General features: G+C 40.4%; 2 protein-coding genes across 3 annotated transcripts in view; one reads left to right on the plus strand and one right to left on the minus strand.

Moving 5' to 3' along the window:
* farp2 (FERM, RhoGEF and pleckstrin domain protein 2) overlaps positions 1-3,965 on the plus strand; it is a 66,070-nt gene extending 62,105 nt beyond the window's left edge. For both annotated transcript variants that reach the window (XM_072684066.1, XM_072684067.1), the window contains exons 25-27: positions 244-351; positions 665-816; positions 1,498-3,965. In XM_072684066.1, the coding sequence (XP_072540167.1) occupies positions 244-351; positions 665-816; positions 1,498-1,588 (351 nt within the window). In that variant the 3' untranslated portion in view covers positions 1,589-3,965. The remainder of the gene's footprint in view (positions 1-243; positions 352-664; positions 817-1,497) is intronic.
* On the minus strand, positions 3,818-17,405 carry stk25a (serine/threonine kinase 25a). Its single transcript, XM_072684068.1, has 11 exons — positions 17,055-17,405; positions 13,529-13,759; positions 12,617-12,673; positions 12,333-12,441; positions 10,134-10,291; positions 9,724-9,909; positions 7,836-7,981; positions 7,611-7,719; positions 6,691-6,762; positions 6,031-6,167; positions 3,818-4,339 (listed from the first exon to the last, which is right to left on the minus strand). The coding sequence occupies exons 1-11, from the start codon at positions 17,082-17,084 to the stop codon at positions 4,300-4,302; spliced, it is 1,275 nt and encodes a 424-aa protein (XP_072540169.1). The 5' UTR covers positions 17,085-17,405; the 3' UTR covers positions 3,818-4,299.
* Positions 17,406-17,558: the final 153 nt, after the last annotated feature.

Raw genomic sequence — 17,558 nt, forward strand, 5'->3', positions numbered from 1 at the left:
TTGCCAATCCAAGCAAGACATTCTGTAGCAGACTGATCATATTTTCTCTCTCAGACAACTTCTGAAAATTTAGTTTTGGACGTCTCCGTAAGACACATTTTTGTGCAAGATGATTCTCATAGTTGAAAGGCGGTTCTCTAAACATTTCACTTTTAATGCCGAGCTTTGCTTGGTATCAGCCGGGTGGTCCGGTGTGTGTAGTAACGTCTCTCTATCTGTTGATGTCTCCTCCTGTGTCTACAGAACCAGCTGTCTGGCTACCTCCTGAGGAAGTTCAAGAACAGTAATGGCTGGCAGAAGCTGTGGGTGGTCTTCACCAACTTCTGTCTGTTCTTCTACAAGACGCACCAGGTGCTGGCCGACGCTTCAGCCAACCTTTCATGCATCTGTTTAAAGCCATCTGCAGTACTAAATAGTGTTTAACTAAAAACTGAGGCTTCCTGCAACTCATTTTGCATGTTCGCTCAGGTCTTGAGACTGTGAGGAGTATTACTGTTATTATTTTGGCTTCCCCATATGCCATATCTGCTTAATTTGCTGTGTTAATAATAATAATAATACTGAGTACAGTTTCAGCGACAGCTGTAACAACATCCATTTTGAGACTTGGCCGCTCTTCCGTCAGGGTTTTAGAGGGTTCATGATTTTTCTATTTTCGATTCAGGATGACTTCCCTCTGGCCAGCCTCCCACTGCTGGGTTACACAGTCAGTACTCCTGGGGAAGCAGACAGCATCCATAAGGAGTACGTCTTCAAACTTCAGTTCAAGTCCCATGTTTACTTCTTCAGGGCGGAAAGCGAATATACCTTCGAGAGGTAAAGTTCTCCCCATTCTCATCTCTATCATTAACATATTTTTACATATTGTGAAGGAAAACTGTACAGAAAGACACATAACAGAACAAAACTTTTATTGAGTTATTAGGCTTTTTTATGACACCAAATATACGCTGTGAGGACAAAAGTACTGGGACATCTGCTCTACTCTACTGTCCAGGAAAGGATGTGAGGACTTGATTGCATTCAGCAACAAGAGCATTAGTGAGGTCAGGATGTTCAATGATAACCACCCCACCTCATGCCCAGCTTCCCAACTCGTCTTAAAAGTGCTGGATGGAGCTCAATCATCAATACAGAGAGCACAGTCCACAGCTCAATGCTGGGAGGAGGGTCTATACTTTATACTCTAGCCCACACCTGGCATTAGAGCATTAGGCCAATAGGCTCATATTCATCTGATCCAGAGAGTCCTATTCTATTGGCAATAATTCTCAACAGGGACTAGACAATTTGTGTCTGCATTTGCACATCTGTGTCAGAAAAGGGTGCAACTTAAAGTAGCTGAATACATTCTTTAGAAGGGGTGTCCACAAACATTTGGACATATAGTGTATGTTAATGTTGATTGTATGTGATGTGAATTACATAAATCTCTAAACAAACAAAAAGAAGAAATGGGTTTCCAAAACGTCTGTGTGTCGTGGTTTGCGTATGCAGGTGGATGGAGGTGATAAAAAGCGCAGCCAGCACTGCAGGCCGGGTCAGTCTCCTCATCCCCAAGAGCCCAGGAGAGATGAACGGGAACTGAAGCAGGAGAAGCTGAAGCTGACTGTCCTCCTGGAGCTGGGGGCTGGGCCCTGCAGACTACCAGGAATCTATATGGCATTGTTTAATTTAATCTTCTGTTTCATCATCTTTTATTGACTCTCAAGCCTCCAGGAAATCACTGCATTCTGGGAATAGGAGGTGCCCGCTATGACATCTGACCTGAAAGGAGACCGACCATCTTAAGAACTCTTAGGAGCCTCTTTCTTTTTTTCTTTTTCGCCTTTGAGAGAGGACTACATGTTCTCCATCCTCGCCCCTTCAGCATTTAGTTGAAGTTGCACCAGGTTCTGCATAGTTTTCTAGAACCGTAATGAAACCACACATGGGTATTATTGTTGTATTTAGGCCTTTGTGCTCCTCCTACCATTTCTGTGGTCACACAGTCTGGCAGTTTCCAGAAAAACTGTCAGACTGTCATCATCTCAAAACATGGATTTTTCTGCAGCAGCGGTGCCGACACTGCCAGACAGTGTCATCTCGCATTTTTAAATGAATGATAGCTTCCTGAATGGATTGTAGTGTCAAAGCGTGTGCTTGTGTTGCGTAAAATCAATGATTTTTTTAATAGGAGAACAGTTACAGGACACTGCTGGAAAGAATAATAGGCTGAAGAGGGGCTGAATTAGGTCTGGATAGTAAAGTAAGTGAAAAAGATGAAGCAGGCACAGATGCCTGTGCCTGCCTGAAAGCAGAACCACCGTAATGTGGGCCAGAGGACATGATGGCGGGAGCTCAGAACCTTGGTGTTTGTTAGACGAAATAATTTGGGAGATTGCCCATCACTCACTTTAAGAAAGCCCTGGCAGCCGGTAAAGGACAATGCCAGAGATGACTGACGAGTCAGAATAGTTGTGAGTGTTTGTCTTGGACATGAAAGTGAGTGTTGAAGGAAAGTGCTCAGAAGTCTAAAGTTATGTATGCAGGGAGTTCTGTTTTGTGTCATTTAATGACCACAGTGACATTATCATATAACTGTCTATCGTATAACTGTTACTCTCCAGTACCTAGTTAATTAACAGCTACATATCACACTGCTTTGACTTGGACTTGTGTAAATCTGAGGTACTGAGTGGTTGGTTGGTGTTTTTAAAATTGTAAACTGGCTGAAGGGTCAATATTTAACACTATTGTTGGAGAATTTCAGCTAATTACAGCCGAGAATTCTCATCTCTAATGTTTGTATGTCCGTAACTGGTCAGAGAGAGAGACAAGGGACATTATTCAACCACAAGGGGGAGTCGGTGTCTACGGTACGCACACAGTTTATTCAATAATACAGTTTCTGCATACAGACTCTTTATTGCCTTTGGGCTGGAAGAGTTGTTCATTTCAATTGCAGATCAGTTCATACAAAACAAATTTCCAGTTCAAGCCTCCAGTATTCCTGATTCTGAAGATGTGAGGCTCTAGTCGTCTCATGTTTCCGTCAGGATTCCTTCAGTAATTGTGCGAAAAAATCAGAAAAGGTCAACTGATCAACTTGATTCCCTTTAGCCTTTAATAGGTCAAAGCAAGATGTATATTTACAGATCGCGCTCTAACCGCTATTACTAAATCCTTTGCTGTTGCAAGGCCAGTTACTTTGTTTGGATATATGTGGTGTTTCTCATATGGTGAAGCAAAGGCTCAAGAGCTTTTTGAGGTTTTGATGTAGCCATGTTATGTTTACTTATACGGGCTGGGCTTAACTGTAACTTAACTATATGTCATTTGGGAGAATTTGATGTGTTGCGCATAAATGGATCGTAGTCTATGCTAGGCTGTTACTTTGGTTCATTGGAATATGCTGTATTGGGTCCCAACCAAAGACCTTAAACAAAGAGTCTCTTATAAGACTGAGAGCCGTGGCTGTGGCATTTCAGTCGTGTGTTAATAATCGGTACTGGTGACTATATGTATGCGCTACAATATAAGTAAGCAGAGATTATATACATCTCAAGATGAGTCCCAGACTATCGCTGGTATTTAATGGCCAGCACTGGGATGCCCACTGTCTGGGCATGTGGTCTCCTCACTCATTTTTATACATTTCTTACAAAGACTGGAATTTGTGTTTGATGCTTTTCCTGTTTGCGTTTCTGTGTCTGTACATCTGAAGGAAGGGAAAACAAGGGAGCTTCCCTAAAGCTCCACATCACTCCCATCATTCAGAAAGAAAGAACTCTGGATGATTGAGTACTCCCCGAAGTCCACTCCTGTTTCTTCTGTCTTCTGTGTCATCTCACTCTTTATTTATTGTGTAGCATGTTGCTGGAGCTATGCTCCTGTACACCATCCATGTAGTTAATTCCATGTCATTACTTTGAAAAGATAACAAATAAAATGTAACTGGTATTAACAGTGTTCTCAGCTCGAAATCTAGTCTCTTCCTTTTCTCTAACGGTCTCCAGGAACGCATCGAGTGACCTTTGCATCTGTGCAGTTTATTGAATATAACGAAGGCTTTTATCCTGTCCTGAAATACACAGAGCTTGCATTTCTTTCCAGTTAAAAAGTCAATATTCCACAAAGACAATTAAGAAAACAAAATGGAATCGTATGAAGAAATGTGAAGGAGTGCCACTGTATGAAAAATCCAAGGCTCCTGTACATGAAGATGGAGAGTAGATCATGAAGGAGATGGAGGCCTTTTGGATGATATTCTCACTCCCACAGGGAATGGAGGGTGTCCCCCGTCAGTCAGTGGGGGATTTATCGCTTTGGGGGGGTGGTGTTCCTGTTGAGCGTAAACCTGAAGGAACAAGATCAGATGTGGCTGTTAAGGCAGGAAAAAAAGAAAAACCTCAAGTTGCCTGTTTACCACAGAGATGCACTGTAGGTGTAAACTGATTGACTATCTCCTCTATACACAGATGCAAATCATCATCCTGTTCTGCATACCAAAACAATTCATCTGAAAATGCTATGCGGTCAGAAACCAACTACTGATGCGAAATGCGTCGAAAAGAGGTTTGGGCAATCCTGCATGTAGAAGACCACCTCATTTCAAAAAGGCACATGGTTCAACATGATATTTTGGATCTTGGCCTTCAGCTTGCTCTTCTTGTGGTAGCGCAGTCTGAATTTTGAGATGTTCAGGATCATTGTCCTACTGTAGAAGCCATCCTCTTTTTATGTTCAGTGTTTTTACAGAGGGTTTGTTTGCTTTCAGAATTTGTTTGTATTTAATTTAATCCATTCTTTTCACTCCCAGTGAAATGTTCCCTGTGCTACAACACAAGCCCAAAGTATTATTAATCCACCCTGTGCTTACAAGTTGGAAAGGTGTTATTTTCATTGAATTCTGCACCTTTTTTTTCTTCAAATAAATATTTGCTCCATGAAGCCAAAAAGCTACATTTTCCAAAATACACCAGGCTTGTTTAGGTTTCCTGTGACCTTGAACTTGATGCAGAAAAAACTCTGAAACCTGAAAACGCCCTGCATCAACTACTTTATTTTTGAGTGCTAGGCAGCTGCTCAAAGTAGCTCATCTCTGCTGATTGTTGGGACTCAAGAAGTTGGGGAAGTCAAGAGCATTTATGAAGCCTTGAAATTTGCATCTTCTGACTTTTCCTAAGGACAGTGTACAAGCCACAGCCCAAACAAGCTAATAAAGGTTTGAAAACATGCTAAAAGATATGAGAGCTTGAATCTCATGAGGTGGCCAAACCTTTAACTTTTTCCCTCTAAACTTATATTAAATAAAAATAAAAGGCTAGTCTTGTTTAAAATGTCAAAGTATGTTTCAGCTTTAATTTTATGCCTTTTGGAGAGGAGTTCACCTACCACTCACTTAACTATTTTGACTAGGAGTACCCAAACCTTTGCAAGCCACTGGATGTTTTTGTAAATGTTTAGACCTTAATGTGGTAGCCAATGTGTGTGTGTATACACTTCTTAGAAAAAGTGTCCCTCATAACCTGGCATCTCAAGATAAACAGTCCTCTGCAAAAGTCTTAGAAGATCTTATGAAAAGAAAGCATTTTCTTTCATTACAATAAAAATGTAAAAGAATGTGATGTTGGTCAGTTAAGATTTAACATGTAGGTTAGAAAAGCACAGGTTTGGTTGTTGACCTGTCTGTTAATACCAGCCATCTGATTTACTGTAATGAAGGATTGATTAGATAGACCAGGTATTTGATGGTAGCTCTAAACACTGGGCATCTTCAAGGGCAGATTTATACATGATAAAACAGTCACACATCAAAGCACAATACATTGTTTATTAGCTTATTTGTGCTTGTTTTAATGTTAAGTTAACAAAAACACTCAGCCCAGATAAATAACTTTACATACTTTCTGAAATGACTTCTGCACAGTACTAAAGATGTACATTCACTGCATCATCAATAGACAATTGATGACAGTTCTGCTGAAAAATGAGTTAGAAGCCCAGTGAAATGGACATTACATATGCTAGTCTCAGGTGTTCTTTTACCTGCACACTCTCTCCATCATGTGATTGAGTAACCGGTCTGAGATTCCTGGACTAGACTCCTCAGCTAGACTGAAGGCATTCTCCAGCTCCTCTAATGCACAGACGCTGCCTCCACTAACACGCCGCTTCTCCTTCAGCTAGACACACACACAAACAAATAATATAAATTAATGTTTTTGGATCTCCCTTGCTCTGTATTAGGACTGCTGGTATCATGTAAATATTTATGGAAATTTCATATCACATTAAATTGATCAAAGTACTCACATAAAACTCAAACCATGTTTAACGCACATGCATATGGTTATGAAAGCAGATCCAGGTACATTATATGTCCAAATGTTTGTGGACACCCCTTCTAATGAATGCATTCAGCTACTTTTAAGTTGCACTGCCAATAGAACAGCACTCCCATGCCAGCAATGAGCAATGGAGCAGTTGAACTGTGTTCTCTAGAACGATGGTGCTCCATCGTGGGATGAGTTGGAGATGGGGTAAGGGGGTGATCATCCAACATAATGTTCTCACTATTGTCATTGAATGCAATCAAATCCTCACAGCAATGCAGAAAAATGTAGTATAGCTTCCCTGGACAATATGAGCAGAAACAATGAATGAGCAGGTGTCCTAATATAGTGTCCATATAGTGCATGAGTGTACCTCTCTGAAGATAGGCATAAGAAGTGTTGTTAGCGACGGTGACTTCGGCTGCCTCTTCATCACATCTGTTGTCTATAATAAAAACCAGGGCAGAGTGCAAAGGCTTGAGGGAAAAGGTCTGTTAACTAACAGGATGAACAGTGGATATGCTGGCGGATGGGGGTATAAACCTCTGTCAGTGATTCATTTATATTTACTTTTTCAATTTTGTTGTTGATCATTACACACAAACTCTAACACATTTTTCTTTTTCCAGTAACTGAAAGGTTAAAAATAATGTATGGGACAAAGACATATTTTTCTTGACATGCCCAGCATGTTTCAACATGTTCAAATTATTATCAAAGTACAACATTATTTTACACAGTCCCCCTCATTTCAAGGCACCATATGTTTGGGACATTTCTTCACAGGTGTTTGATAGTTAGGCTTGGTTTTAAGCTTTCAAACACCTTTGGAGTCTGTAGATGCCATTGACCAACATGAGGACAAGACTTGTGCCAATGAAATTCAAAGAAGCTGTTATGAGTCTGAAAATCAAGTGTGTGGAATATCTTTAAGAAGAAGAAACGCGCTGGTGAGCTCATTAATCAAGACCCAGAAACAAGCAAGAGCTGAAGATGGTTGCATTAGTGGCTTGGCAAAGCATTACCGGAGAAAATACTTAGCACCTGGTGATGTCTATGGTTTGCGGTCATTGCATGCCAGAGTTACACAACAAAGTGCTAAACATGACTGCTTTAATGTACCTCTCATATGTCCCAAAAGCTATAGGGCCATGAACTGTGTAAATAAAGTGATGAAACTTCACAACACAACAACACAATATTCTGTATGTGAATACCCTTGAATTGATGCAGCTGAATTGGTTAATACACATTTTTACACCACTACTGGCAGATAAAGGTCTACAGACCCACCTTATTGTCAGTATGGTTGAGTCCTCTCTGTTTGGTCATAGAACTGGACCTTACTGTGCGGGGAAACGTCCACATCGGACACTGGTCTCGGTCATCCCCCTCACCGTCCCTGAGACAGGATGAGGTTACACTGAGATCTACAGACAACCCTGACTGTGTTGAAGATGTGATTCAGCGCTCAGTATTCCTCTCTTTAGCCATTAAGATGCATATGTGGTCACTTACATGTCAGAGTCATCAGAGCTGGACTCGTCTCCATGGCCCTCAGACTTCCAGCGGCGGTAACGGTCAATCAGCTCAGCTAAGTAGGATGTTTTCTTGGTGTAGCGAGTGATGAATTTATGCTTCAGCAGCTCTTTGGCTGTTGGTCTCTGCAGAGAATGTCGGTGTTATTCTCATTAAACAATTCTAACAATTCCATAAGTCTTGTTACGGCCAGCTCGTAGAAAGACCGTAACATGTAAAGGTGAAGCAACATGTGAATAGATGTAAATACAATAAGCTTTATCGAACACTATCAATATTTTTCAGATATTTTAAGTCAGATGTCTGCAGCGAATAAGGATCGTCACTCTTGATCCAAGGTCATCTAGAGTCTTTGGGCTCTACAACAGAGTCAAGAGAGACAAACACACAGCCTCGTCTAGAGAGATTAAGGTGGTCAGATGATCAATATTACAACAATCCGAACTGCACCCTAAGAGCTTAGCCCTAACACGCCTCCTGGAAGCCTACCCCTGAATCTGAGCGTACACACAACACTACTTATCTCAATTCCCTTTTAAATCAGCATGTCCCCCTAGGTGCATACCCTAATCACTGCACCTCCCACCTGCTAGTCATATCTATCCCACTAACAACCAGCAGGGGCCACACATAGGGTCGTAACAGTCTGCACAGGCATTAGTGCACAAGACAACCCAACACAGCCATCTGCAGGACCTGGTACAGCCTTCAGCTTATTAAACTATACTATTTCAAAGAAAAAAGATCCTTGAAGGTTCCTCAAAGCACCCTGAAGAGGTTCGTCCACAGTTTCAAATTGAAGAACCTCCAAATGTTCCTCAGGGAGCGTATACTTTTAACAGCGTTGGTATTAAATTATGTGCAGCAGTTTTTAAAAAAAGAAGAATACATTATAATTATTATGACTATTATGATTATTATTTATTTATACTATTTTATTTGTATACTTATTTTATACTCCCCTTTGGAAACTACCTACAATAAAAAAGAGGATACCCTTCAATATAAACCTGATCTTGAATAAAGGACATCATTATGGATGATTAGAAATAATAAGATGTAAATAAAGTCTGAAGTCTATTTTTCTTTTCTCTTAAAGAAGTTGTGATGGCAGCATTTACAGATTATGTTATGTAATCATTAAAATAGGTTTAATAGGATCAAATTAATTTGAATAAATAATTAGTTAGATTACGATATTGCAACAACTTAAGCCTCTCCATGGCTGAAATTAAACATAGCCCATTAATAGAAAAATATGGAATATGTGCAATATGTAATCCAGATGAGTTTCTAGTTTTTACTAAAACTCACCTTGGTTTAAAGGACCTGTATATTTTTTTATGGAATAGAATATACATTTTTACTTGTAAAATTTTAAATATAATGTAATGTAATCTTCCCCTTTTGATATCCATATCCATAAATGAAAATGATTAATTGGCCCATTTTGATGCATTGGGCCTCAATGGATCACATCAATGAGCCTAAGGTGCCCAAGACCCTGTCGCGGGTGATTCCCTTTGTACCACTTTGGTAGGTACTATCCACTGCATACTAGGAACACCACACAAAACCTGCCCGATGTATTGGAGATATTCTGACCCAGTCATCTTGCCATCATAATGTGGCCCTTGTCATAGTTGCTCACATCTTCTTACGCTTGACCATTTTATCTGTTTTCAATACATCAACTTCAAGAACTGATCTTCACTTGTTGTATAATATATGTCCAACAGATGAATATACAGATGTATATTTATATTGGGGAAAAAACATTTTAGCTCTTTATGTATTTCAATGTTCATGATTTAACAGCTCTAAAGTTTGATTGTGAGGTTTTTAAATTGTGAAAAAAGTCACTTACAAATCGTGGGTCTTTATTAAGACAAGCTTCCACAAAGTCTTTGAAGGCTTTGCTGTAGGAACCCTCCAGGGTGGGAGGGTTGTTCTTAGGGATAAGAAACAGGACCCTCATTGGGTGTAGGTCTGAGTTTGGGGGCTCCCCTTTGGCCAGCTCAATGGCTGTGATACCCAAGGACCAGATGTCAGCCTGGGACACAGAAAAAGACAAGGATGATGGCAAGACAGAGAAGAGAGCATTGAGGGCCCTTGCCATCTGTCTGTTTCTAAATATTTCATTAGGATTATGTTCATGACAGAACAGAAAGTGTTCAGTACTTGAGCGACACTTAACATATGTTAGTTGTAACTTGATTTGTAGACTTGAACATGACACCTGTTAGACTGATGAACTAGCGAGGAAGAAACTTGTACCTTGAAATCGTAAGCAGACTGCTTAATGACCTCCGGAGCCATCCAGAACGGAGTCCCCACAAACGTGTTCCTCTTGATCTGCGTGTCTGTTAACTGGCCCGCCACCCCAAAGTCTGCAAGCTTCACCTCCCCATGTTCTGATAGTAACACGTTGGCAGCTGTTAAAATTAAAGATGTGCAGTGATCAGAGAGGGTGTACAATCCTTTATTTTGGCAAGATACACTATATGGACAAAAGTATTTGGACACCTGCTCATTCATTGTTTCTTCTGAAATCGAGGATATAAGGGGGGGGGGGGGGGGGGGGGTATACCCTGCTTTCTTTGGGAGTAACTGTCCTGAGAGGGGTTTCTACTAGATGTTGGAGCATTGCTGTGAAGATTTAATTGCGGATGTTGACTGGTCATCCCAAATCATCCTCCCACTCCCCAACTTAGCCCAAAAGTGTTGGATGGAGCATTATCATTCCAGAGAACACAATTCAATGATGGGTGCTGTATACCCCTCTAGCCAACACCTGGCAATAGGCATGGTGCCAACAGGTTCATTTTAATATGCTCCAGAGAGTCCTATTCTTGTAGCAATACTTCTCCACAGGGAATAGACAAGCTATGTGTGTGCATTTGTCAAAACCAAAAGTAACTAAATGCATCCATTAAACTAAACTTAAAATGATAAAGTAACTGATTCCAGAACATTTTTTAGTTTGGTCAAAAATACATACTAAGTTGAGTCATTAGTAAATGATCAGCAGTTGAAATATTGAGTAAGATGTTTAGTCTGTGCCCCCCCTCAGTATCTTTACTGTTCATTCCAATCGGCAGGTTAGAACTTCCCCTATCACATGAGAGGAACCCTTGCTTTTTTTTAGACTCTTGACCATGGAGAGACAGGAGTTGACAGGATTTATGCTGTCCTGCCTGACAAGTATGCAGTTAGACAGTTGCGCCACTCCAGAGCTATAAAGCCATGTGCATTTTTATATCCAATAAAAAAAACAGAACATTTTTTTAGGGATGTCCCAATCTGATCCAGGCATTTTTAATGGACTGGGTATCGTCCAAGGTTCCGATCCACTTCCGATCTCTAGGTTTGCTGTAGCAGACTGGCAACTGGTATCCTCTAAGCGGCATTTATAGACATGATCCTCAGCTGCTGCAGACAAAATGTTTGATTTTTTTCTTAAACTACCCTAGCCAGAGGTCATTTGTGATGTATTTCAGTGAGCAAAACAAACTGCACTGACTGCACAGTCATTTGACTGCAGAGTTGTAAAGGAACTGGGAGCTGAATGGTCAGGTAGGTAAGTCAGACTAGATTGTAAGATATGAAACACTATAGAGTTTAAAACAGTCATTTAGCAAAGTGCGGACCACACTTGCTAGCTGAGGTTAGGAAGGACAACTCAAAAAATTTGGGCTAGAGTTCTGGGGGGCTTCGAGCTGATGGGACCCTTGCCAGGTAGAGGTTAAGTATAACTGGACCATCAGGAGGAGCAGGGGCGGTGTTGGGTGTGAGTTTTCATCACGAGAACGAGAAGGGAGAGGAGCAGTTTTATAGTCCGTAGTAATGGAAAGGAGGAGTTTGGGCGTGGTCCTTCTCCCAAACTATAGTTATTACCAAACTCCATTTAAAATATTGCTACCAAACAAAGTAAATAAGTTCTGAATTTAGTAAGATTTCAGAAACTGTTACTAAAAATAGTGATTTAACTGCTGTTTAATATTGTGTATTATCACATCCTACCTAAGTGGTGGGGCTGTATTATTTATACAAACACACAGATCGGATCAGATCAGATCTGTATTGGCCGATAGTAAGCATTAAGAGACTTGGATTGGATCGGGGGTAAAAAACCTTGATCGGGACGTCCCTAGTTTTCATGTAGTGTAATTTCACAGCTCTAGTGTGGGGGGGCGGTCTAAGTACTAAGGCCTGCTCATGCAGTGTGAGGAGATCTTAAGTTCGGATCCCATAAATGGCACTCAGTACTACTTTGACAAAAAGCCTCCCAGTCTGGAGACATCATGTGATATGGCGAAGTTCTGAAAATAAAAACATGCACAACTGAGTTAGAAGAACTTTTAAGTTAAGTTAACCAAAATACGCTGTTTAATCACTTTACATTTAATCACTGTATGTTAGCCATCAGCAGTGAGCCTTGCTAAGTGGTGATACAGAGGATATTTAGATTCTGACCTTTAATGTCTCTGTGAATCTTTCTCTCTAAATGTAGGTAGTCCAGTCCTTTGAGGATCTCTCTGAGGATGGTAGCAATGTAGGCCTCCTCCAGTGGCCCTGCCTTCAGCTAACCTCACACAACACAGACAACATCTCACATCATTTTGCAAACTTTGGTTAAATTGTCTGTAAACATCAAAGCTTTCCACCATTTTGGACATCTCAGATATTACATATAAGTATGTAAACACATTTTTAGCAGTTAAATATTTATTTTATATCTATACAAAGCCAGTACTCACCATGTCGAGAGCTGAGCCACCACCTAAATATTCCATGATGATCCATAGTTTAGTGCCCTGCATTTACACACACAACCTAGTCAGTTAACATCCACAAATGTATGCAGTGACTATATGGACAAAAGTATTGAGACACCTGCTTTTTTTATTGATTCTTAAAAAAGAGAGATTATCCTGCCTTTGTTTAAGTAACTCTCTCTACTGTCCAGGGAAGGCTTTCTACTGGATTTTGGGGGCATTGCTGTGAGGATCTGATTGCAGCAAGAGCGTTAGTGAGGTTGGGATGTTGGATGCTCACCACCCCACCTCATCCTCCCAAAGTCATCCCAAAAGTACTGGATGGAGCACCATCCATTAGTCCAGAGACCACAGTTCTACTTCTTCATGGCTAAATGATGGGGGCATTGCAACCCCCTAGTCCGGGCCTGGCATTAGGTACATGCCAATATGTTCACAGATAGAGTCATAGCGATAGAGTCTGGTACCTTTAATGCAGATATTGTTTACTATGCAGTTCTCATTTCATAATATGACACCACTGGCAGTTGCTTACAGGTTCTTTACAATTAGGTAATTACTTAATCTCAACACTGTGAAACCTGCAATCTGCTCAAGAAACAGCTCTGTAGATTTTGACTTTGTCCCTGATATAACACACCTGACTTACTAATTATAGAAATGAAACCTAATTACAAGGCCCTTCATCAGCTGAATCAGGTGGCTAAGGGCAAGGAAAACACTGATCTCAGCAGCACTGCTGGAATGCAGTCTGATTCCACTGGGAAGGTCTAAGTAGAATAAAAGCCTTTTTTCCCACAGTGCAGTTGGACACAATGCTGTTAGAGACCTGGTTAAGGTAATACTATGTGCATTACAATTAAGAGGAAAAGTAGAAATGATCACTCCACATACCTTCAGGTAAGAGCCAAAGTATTTGGTCACAAAGTGACTGTCACATTGACTGAGAACTGTGATCTCCTGCTGAATGTCTTCAATCTCATCCTCCGCTTCTTCTAGATCAATGATTTTAATAGCCACCACCTCCTTTGTGCGGTTGTTGATGCCTTTGTAAACTTCTCCAAAGGAGCCTTTACCGATGCGCTCTAGTTTGGTAAAGTACTGCTCAGGATCCAGACGAGTATTCTGATCAGAATGAATGGACAAACACACACACACAAAACACATGAGCTTTAATTACTGCTTGTTTACAAATAAGCAAAAGCGATTCTAATAGAACAGGTCAGAAACACACCCTCCACATTAAGTAAAAGCCTATAACTTTTCCTGATGGCAAAGTAACCCCATTAGCCCAGAAGTGGAAGCCACTCCACGTGTCGTCCCAAGTTTCACAACTTTAACTGGCAGTTACCAAGCAACAGGTTCATCCTCAGCTATCATCGTTGAGATCACTGCACTTGTGCTTATTCAGGGGTAATGGGAATTAATTAGGTAAACAGTACCAAATCCTACTGAAGTTTTCAATGCAATTGGTGTCCTCAGTCAGCTATTCTGTGGTCTGTCTGAAATAAAAATAAGCATCTTTGTGGAACTAGACACTTCTGCCTTTTACATTTTCAGGAACGATGAATCACTCAAGATGGACGTTGCATTGTCAAGTCCAAGAACAATCACCACTCCTCAACCCTGTCTCAAAGTTCACGAGATATGATCTTGCCAAGAGCTAAAGCTCCGCGATATCAGCAAAATAAAGCCATTTCCGCATTCATTAAGCTGTAATCATCTGACCTCTTGTAAAAGTGTGAGAGTAAAACACCCATGGCTCAACATGGGCTCAGTCAATATCTGCCGCTATGTGTTGATGCCAAACTAGTGTCTAAAAGCAGTCATCATATGTTGTCTAAAAGAATCACACACAGATAAAATTATCTGTTTTTCCACCCAAATGCCAAGAATTTCTGAATACAGTGATAGATCTAATGTTAGGACTAATCAGTATTCTAACCGATCACAACAGGGCAATCTAATCTTTGAATGTGTCTCATTTTGTGGCACAGAGCCAATGTGCTGACCTATCTTCTAATCTCAAAGACCCAATTACATGGTTATTATCCCGATGGCAGAGTAAGAAGGCCAAACTAGGCCTGCATATCAATAAAACACACCACCATTTGTTGTGATGGAGTGCTCAAAGGGAGACGCCTTGCTTTCACAAAAACTAAATTTAATTCACTAATGACTCATTGCCAATAATGTTAATATTTAATCACAGATTTCAGGGAAGGAGAAATAAAGGAAACACCAGAAAATAGGCCCCTCTAAATAAATCATAAGAGGAAAAAAATTAGATGATATGTCTCTTCATATCACTTTCATCCAGTGATCTAGGGTCCAGGTTTGAATTTGGATATAAATCCCACCTGAACCGACTTCTGTGGTCATCTTAATGTCATGGTGTGCACAGTTAGCTATTTTCTATTCAGATTTTGTGATCGGTATATAAGATGACAGTGTTCTAATTGAAATATTAATTTGTGTCTGATATTCCTTACTGTAAATACAGTTAGCTTTGTTGCCCCGACACTTATTTTTCCCATCCTGATCCTCAAGTATATGTCGATATCAAGTACTGACACCAATACCAACTCTTTCTAAGCTTAATACTTACCAGGTGCCTTTAACTTCTTTTTATTTTATTTTCCTAAAAGTAGTGTTCTGTCACAAGTAAAATATAATGAAATAAAGAATTTATTGTTTGAATAACCTCATGTTTAAATTATTACATAGTTACTAAGCTCAAACTAGCAGCTTCATTTTAGAGTAATCAAAAGATTAGTAAGAAAGTTCACATTTCTATGTATAAAAGCACTAAGCTTACATACGTTCAAACTCATTTTTCCATATGGTTTGTACAGTACACCTCTTGAAATTCTGGCAAAATTTGGCAGAATGCATTTTTGATACCGCTTAAAAAAATCCACAATGCCACTACATTACTTGCGTCAAAAACATGGTATGGGTACTGTTCCAGTGCCAGTCTCAGTACCTAAATAAATACAGTATTGGTATCAGTGCAACACTACATTTTTGTTCACTTTTGTTCAATTGCTTTCGAAATATTACTACGGATCAATGGATTTATTCTTGACCCAAAAGCAAGCATTAATCCACTCTTGCTGGTTCTAGTAACTAATCCCGAATATAGTAAACCTATGCAAGCCACCATTTACTTGATTGGTCAGAAATCCCTCTTAGTAAATATCCAAACCTTCCTTTTTTCCATGAAAAATGAATCAGTGTCCTGCATTTACTCATATCATATTTGTAATAAGCAGAGCTTTGTATACCCAGAGACTCATGGTCTGCTCATTGCGCAAACCTTACTATAAGAACTGTAAAACCCAATATTTATCCCCAAAAATTACGAATCACTGCTCGCAGCTGGAGCGTATAACTGTCTCCAATGTTCTTGGTGCTTGAGTAACCTTACTCGAGGGAACTGAGTCAGTACTGAAGTGGATATGTTCGTATTGAATGGTATGTTCTCTTTGACTTGTTCACACCTGCATGAGCGTTGGTTGCAGGTATGGAGCTGCCTGGCTTTCAAGTGTCAAGTCTACCCCCCGGGGGGGTAGATCCTGGGATCCTGGAGCATGATGCTCATTCTCAGGGTAGGTGAATGTACTGCTTTAGTAGTTGATACAGTCTGATGGGTAACATATCTGCCATCCAGATGGTAGGCTGGGGTTTAAGTCCTCGTTCAGGCGATCCCACTACATCACATTACAGCAATAACACTACATCTGCTTACTTCTGTAAAGTCATTAAGTGCTTCAGACCCAGTTCTGAAAATTAAACCTGCATGTCATAAATTGGGCACACAACAGGAAAAAAAACTAAGCTTAGTTATTACATTAGATTTGAGAATAGAAAGTAGATAATATCGCTAGCTAATTATAGATAATAATTCAGTCCAACTTTGATTTGAATTTTTATTGCATACCACTAAAGGTTTCGCAAGAACCTTGACAAACCTGAAGCCACTGACTAGTCACTATTTTATTACATGATAATAAAATGGGCATTATCCTTTATTAGGAATAATTATCCTTTATTATATTAGTATTTCTTGATATCCTACATATGCCACAACTATTTTATCTAATATTATTTACTACTCGAATTAGCCCCACAGTGCTAGACTATTTTGAGGAGACATTTTTGGTGTAAAATTAGAGGATTTCACAGGTCAGTCTTAACTTCAATGTTTATCTTTAATAATTCATAAATTCAATAAAACTTGGACAAAGAAACCTCTTTCACATTCTGCTCATCTACAAAGTTTACCCTCTGTGTCTCTGAGAAAGGGAACGCTCAGTCCCTGAAGCTATAAGAGGTCTAAGAGCTTATATTAAGTGTGTCCACTGGAGTCTATCCATCTTTATCCTAGCTGATAGCAAACATGATCGGCCGGGCTTACCTGGTTCCCAATGCCCCGCAGATGAGCCATGGCGCCCGCGCTGGAGCTCCCGCTGCCCTTCCCCTCCGGGCTGGAGGGGTCTGTCTTCCTCTTCGTTCACTTTTTCCTCTTGTTTTGGACCGTACCCCCCCTACAGCTACACTGGCCAAAAGCCTCTGTCTGCTCCCTCAATCACACCTCTCTCCTGCTGCCTGTTAGCGAAGTGCTCCCTGTAGGCCCACCCTGCATTTGTTCAGGGTCGTCATTTATCCCTCCGCCCATCTAAGTCGCCTGACACCGAATTTAAGGGGAATATGTGTAAGACTTTGATGTCTTACAGAGGAGACTCCCTTTCCTAAGCCTCTTCTGCTACTTTGTGAAAGGGGATGATGTAATACGCATGCGTGGAGTACATCGCACAGTGGACAGGGGCTGGGAACTGTAGTTTTTCTGCACCTTTTGACTACAATAACACCGCACTGTTATTCCTAATAATAATATTAATATTACTAACCATCAGCTAGT

Source organism: Salminus brasiliensis, chromosome 7 (genome assembly GCF_030463535.1).
Source record: "Salminus brasiliensis chromosome 7, fSalBra1.hap2, whole genome shotgun sequence".
Classification (NCBI taxonomy): Eukaryota; Metazoa; Chordata; class Actinopteri; order Characiformes; family Bryconidae; genus Salminus; species Salminus brasiliensis.

What these genes read in the sequence shown, in the direction of transcription:
- stk25a (XM_072684068.1), bottom strand. Translation starts at nt 17,084, where the DNA reads ATGGCTCATCTGCGGGGCATTGGGAACCAG. An exon ending in GTGGCTCAGCTCTCGACATG is followed by an intron (nt 12,442 to 12,616) that starts GTGAGTACTGGC and finishes GTGTGAGGTTAG; the next exon opens with CTGAAGGCAGGGCCACTGGA. An exon ending in ATGATGGAGAGAGTGTGCAG is followed by an intron (nt 4,340 to 6,030) that starts GTAAAAGAACAC and finishes TTGTTCCTTCAG; the next exon opens with GTTTACGCTCAACAGGAACA.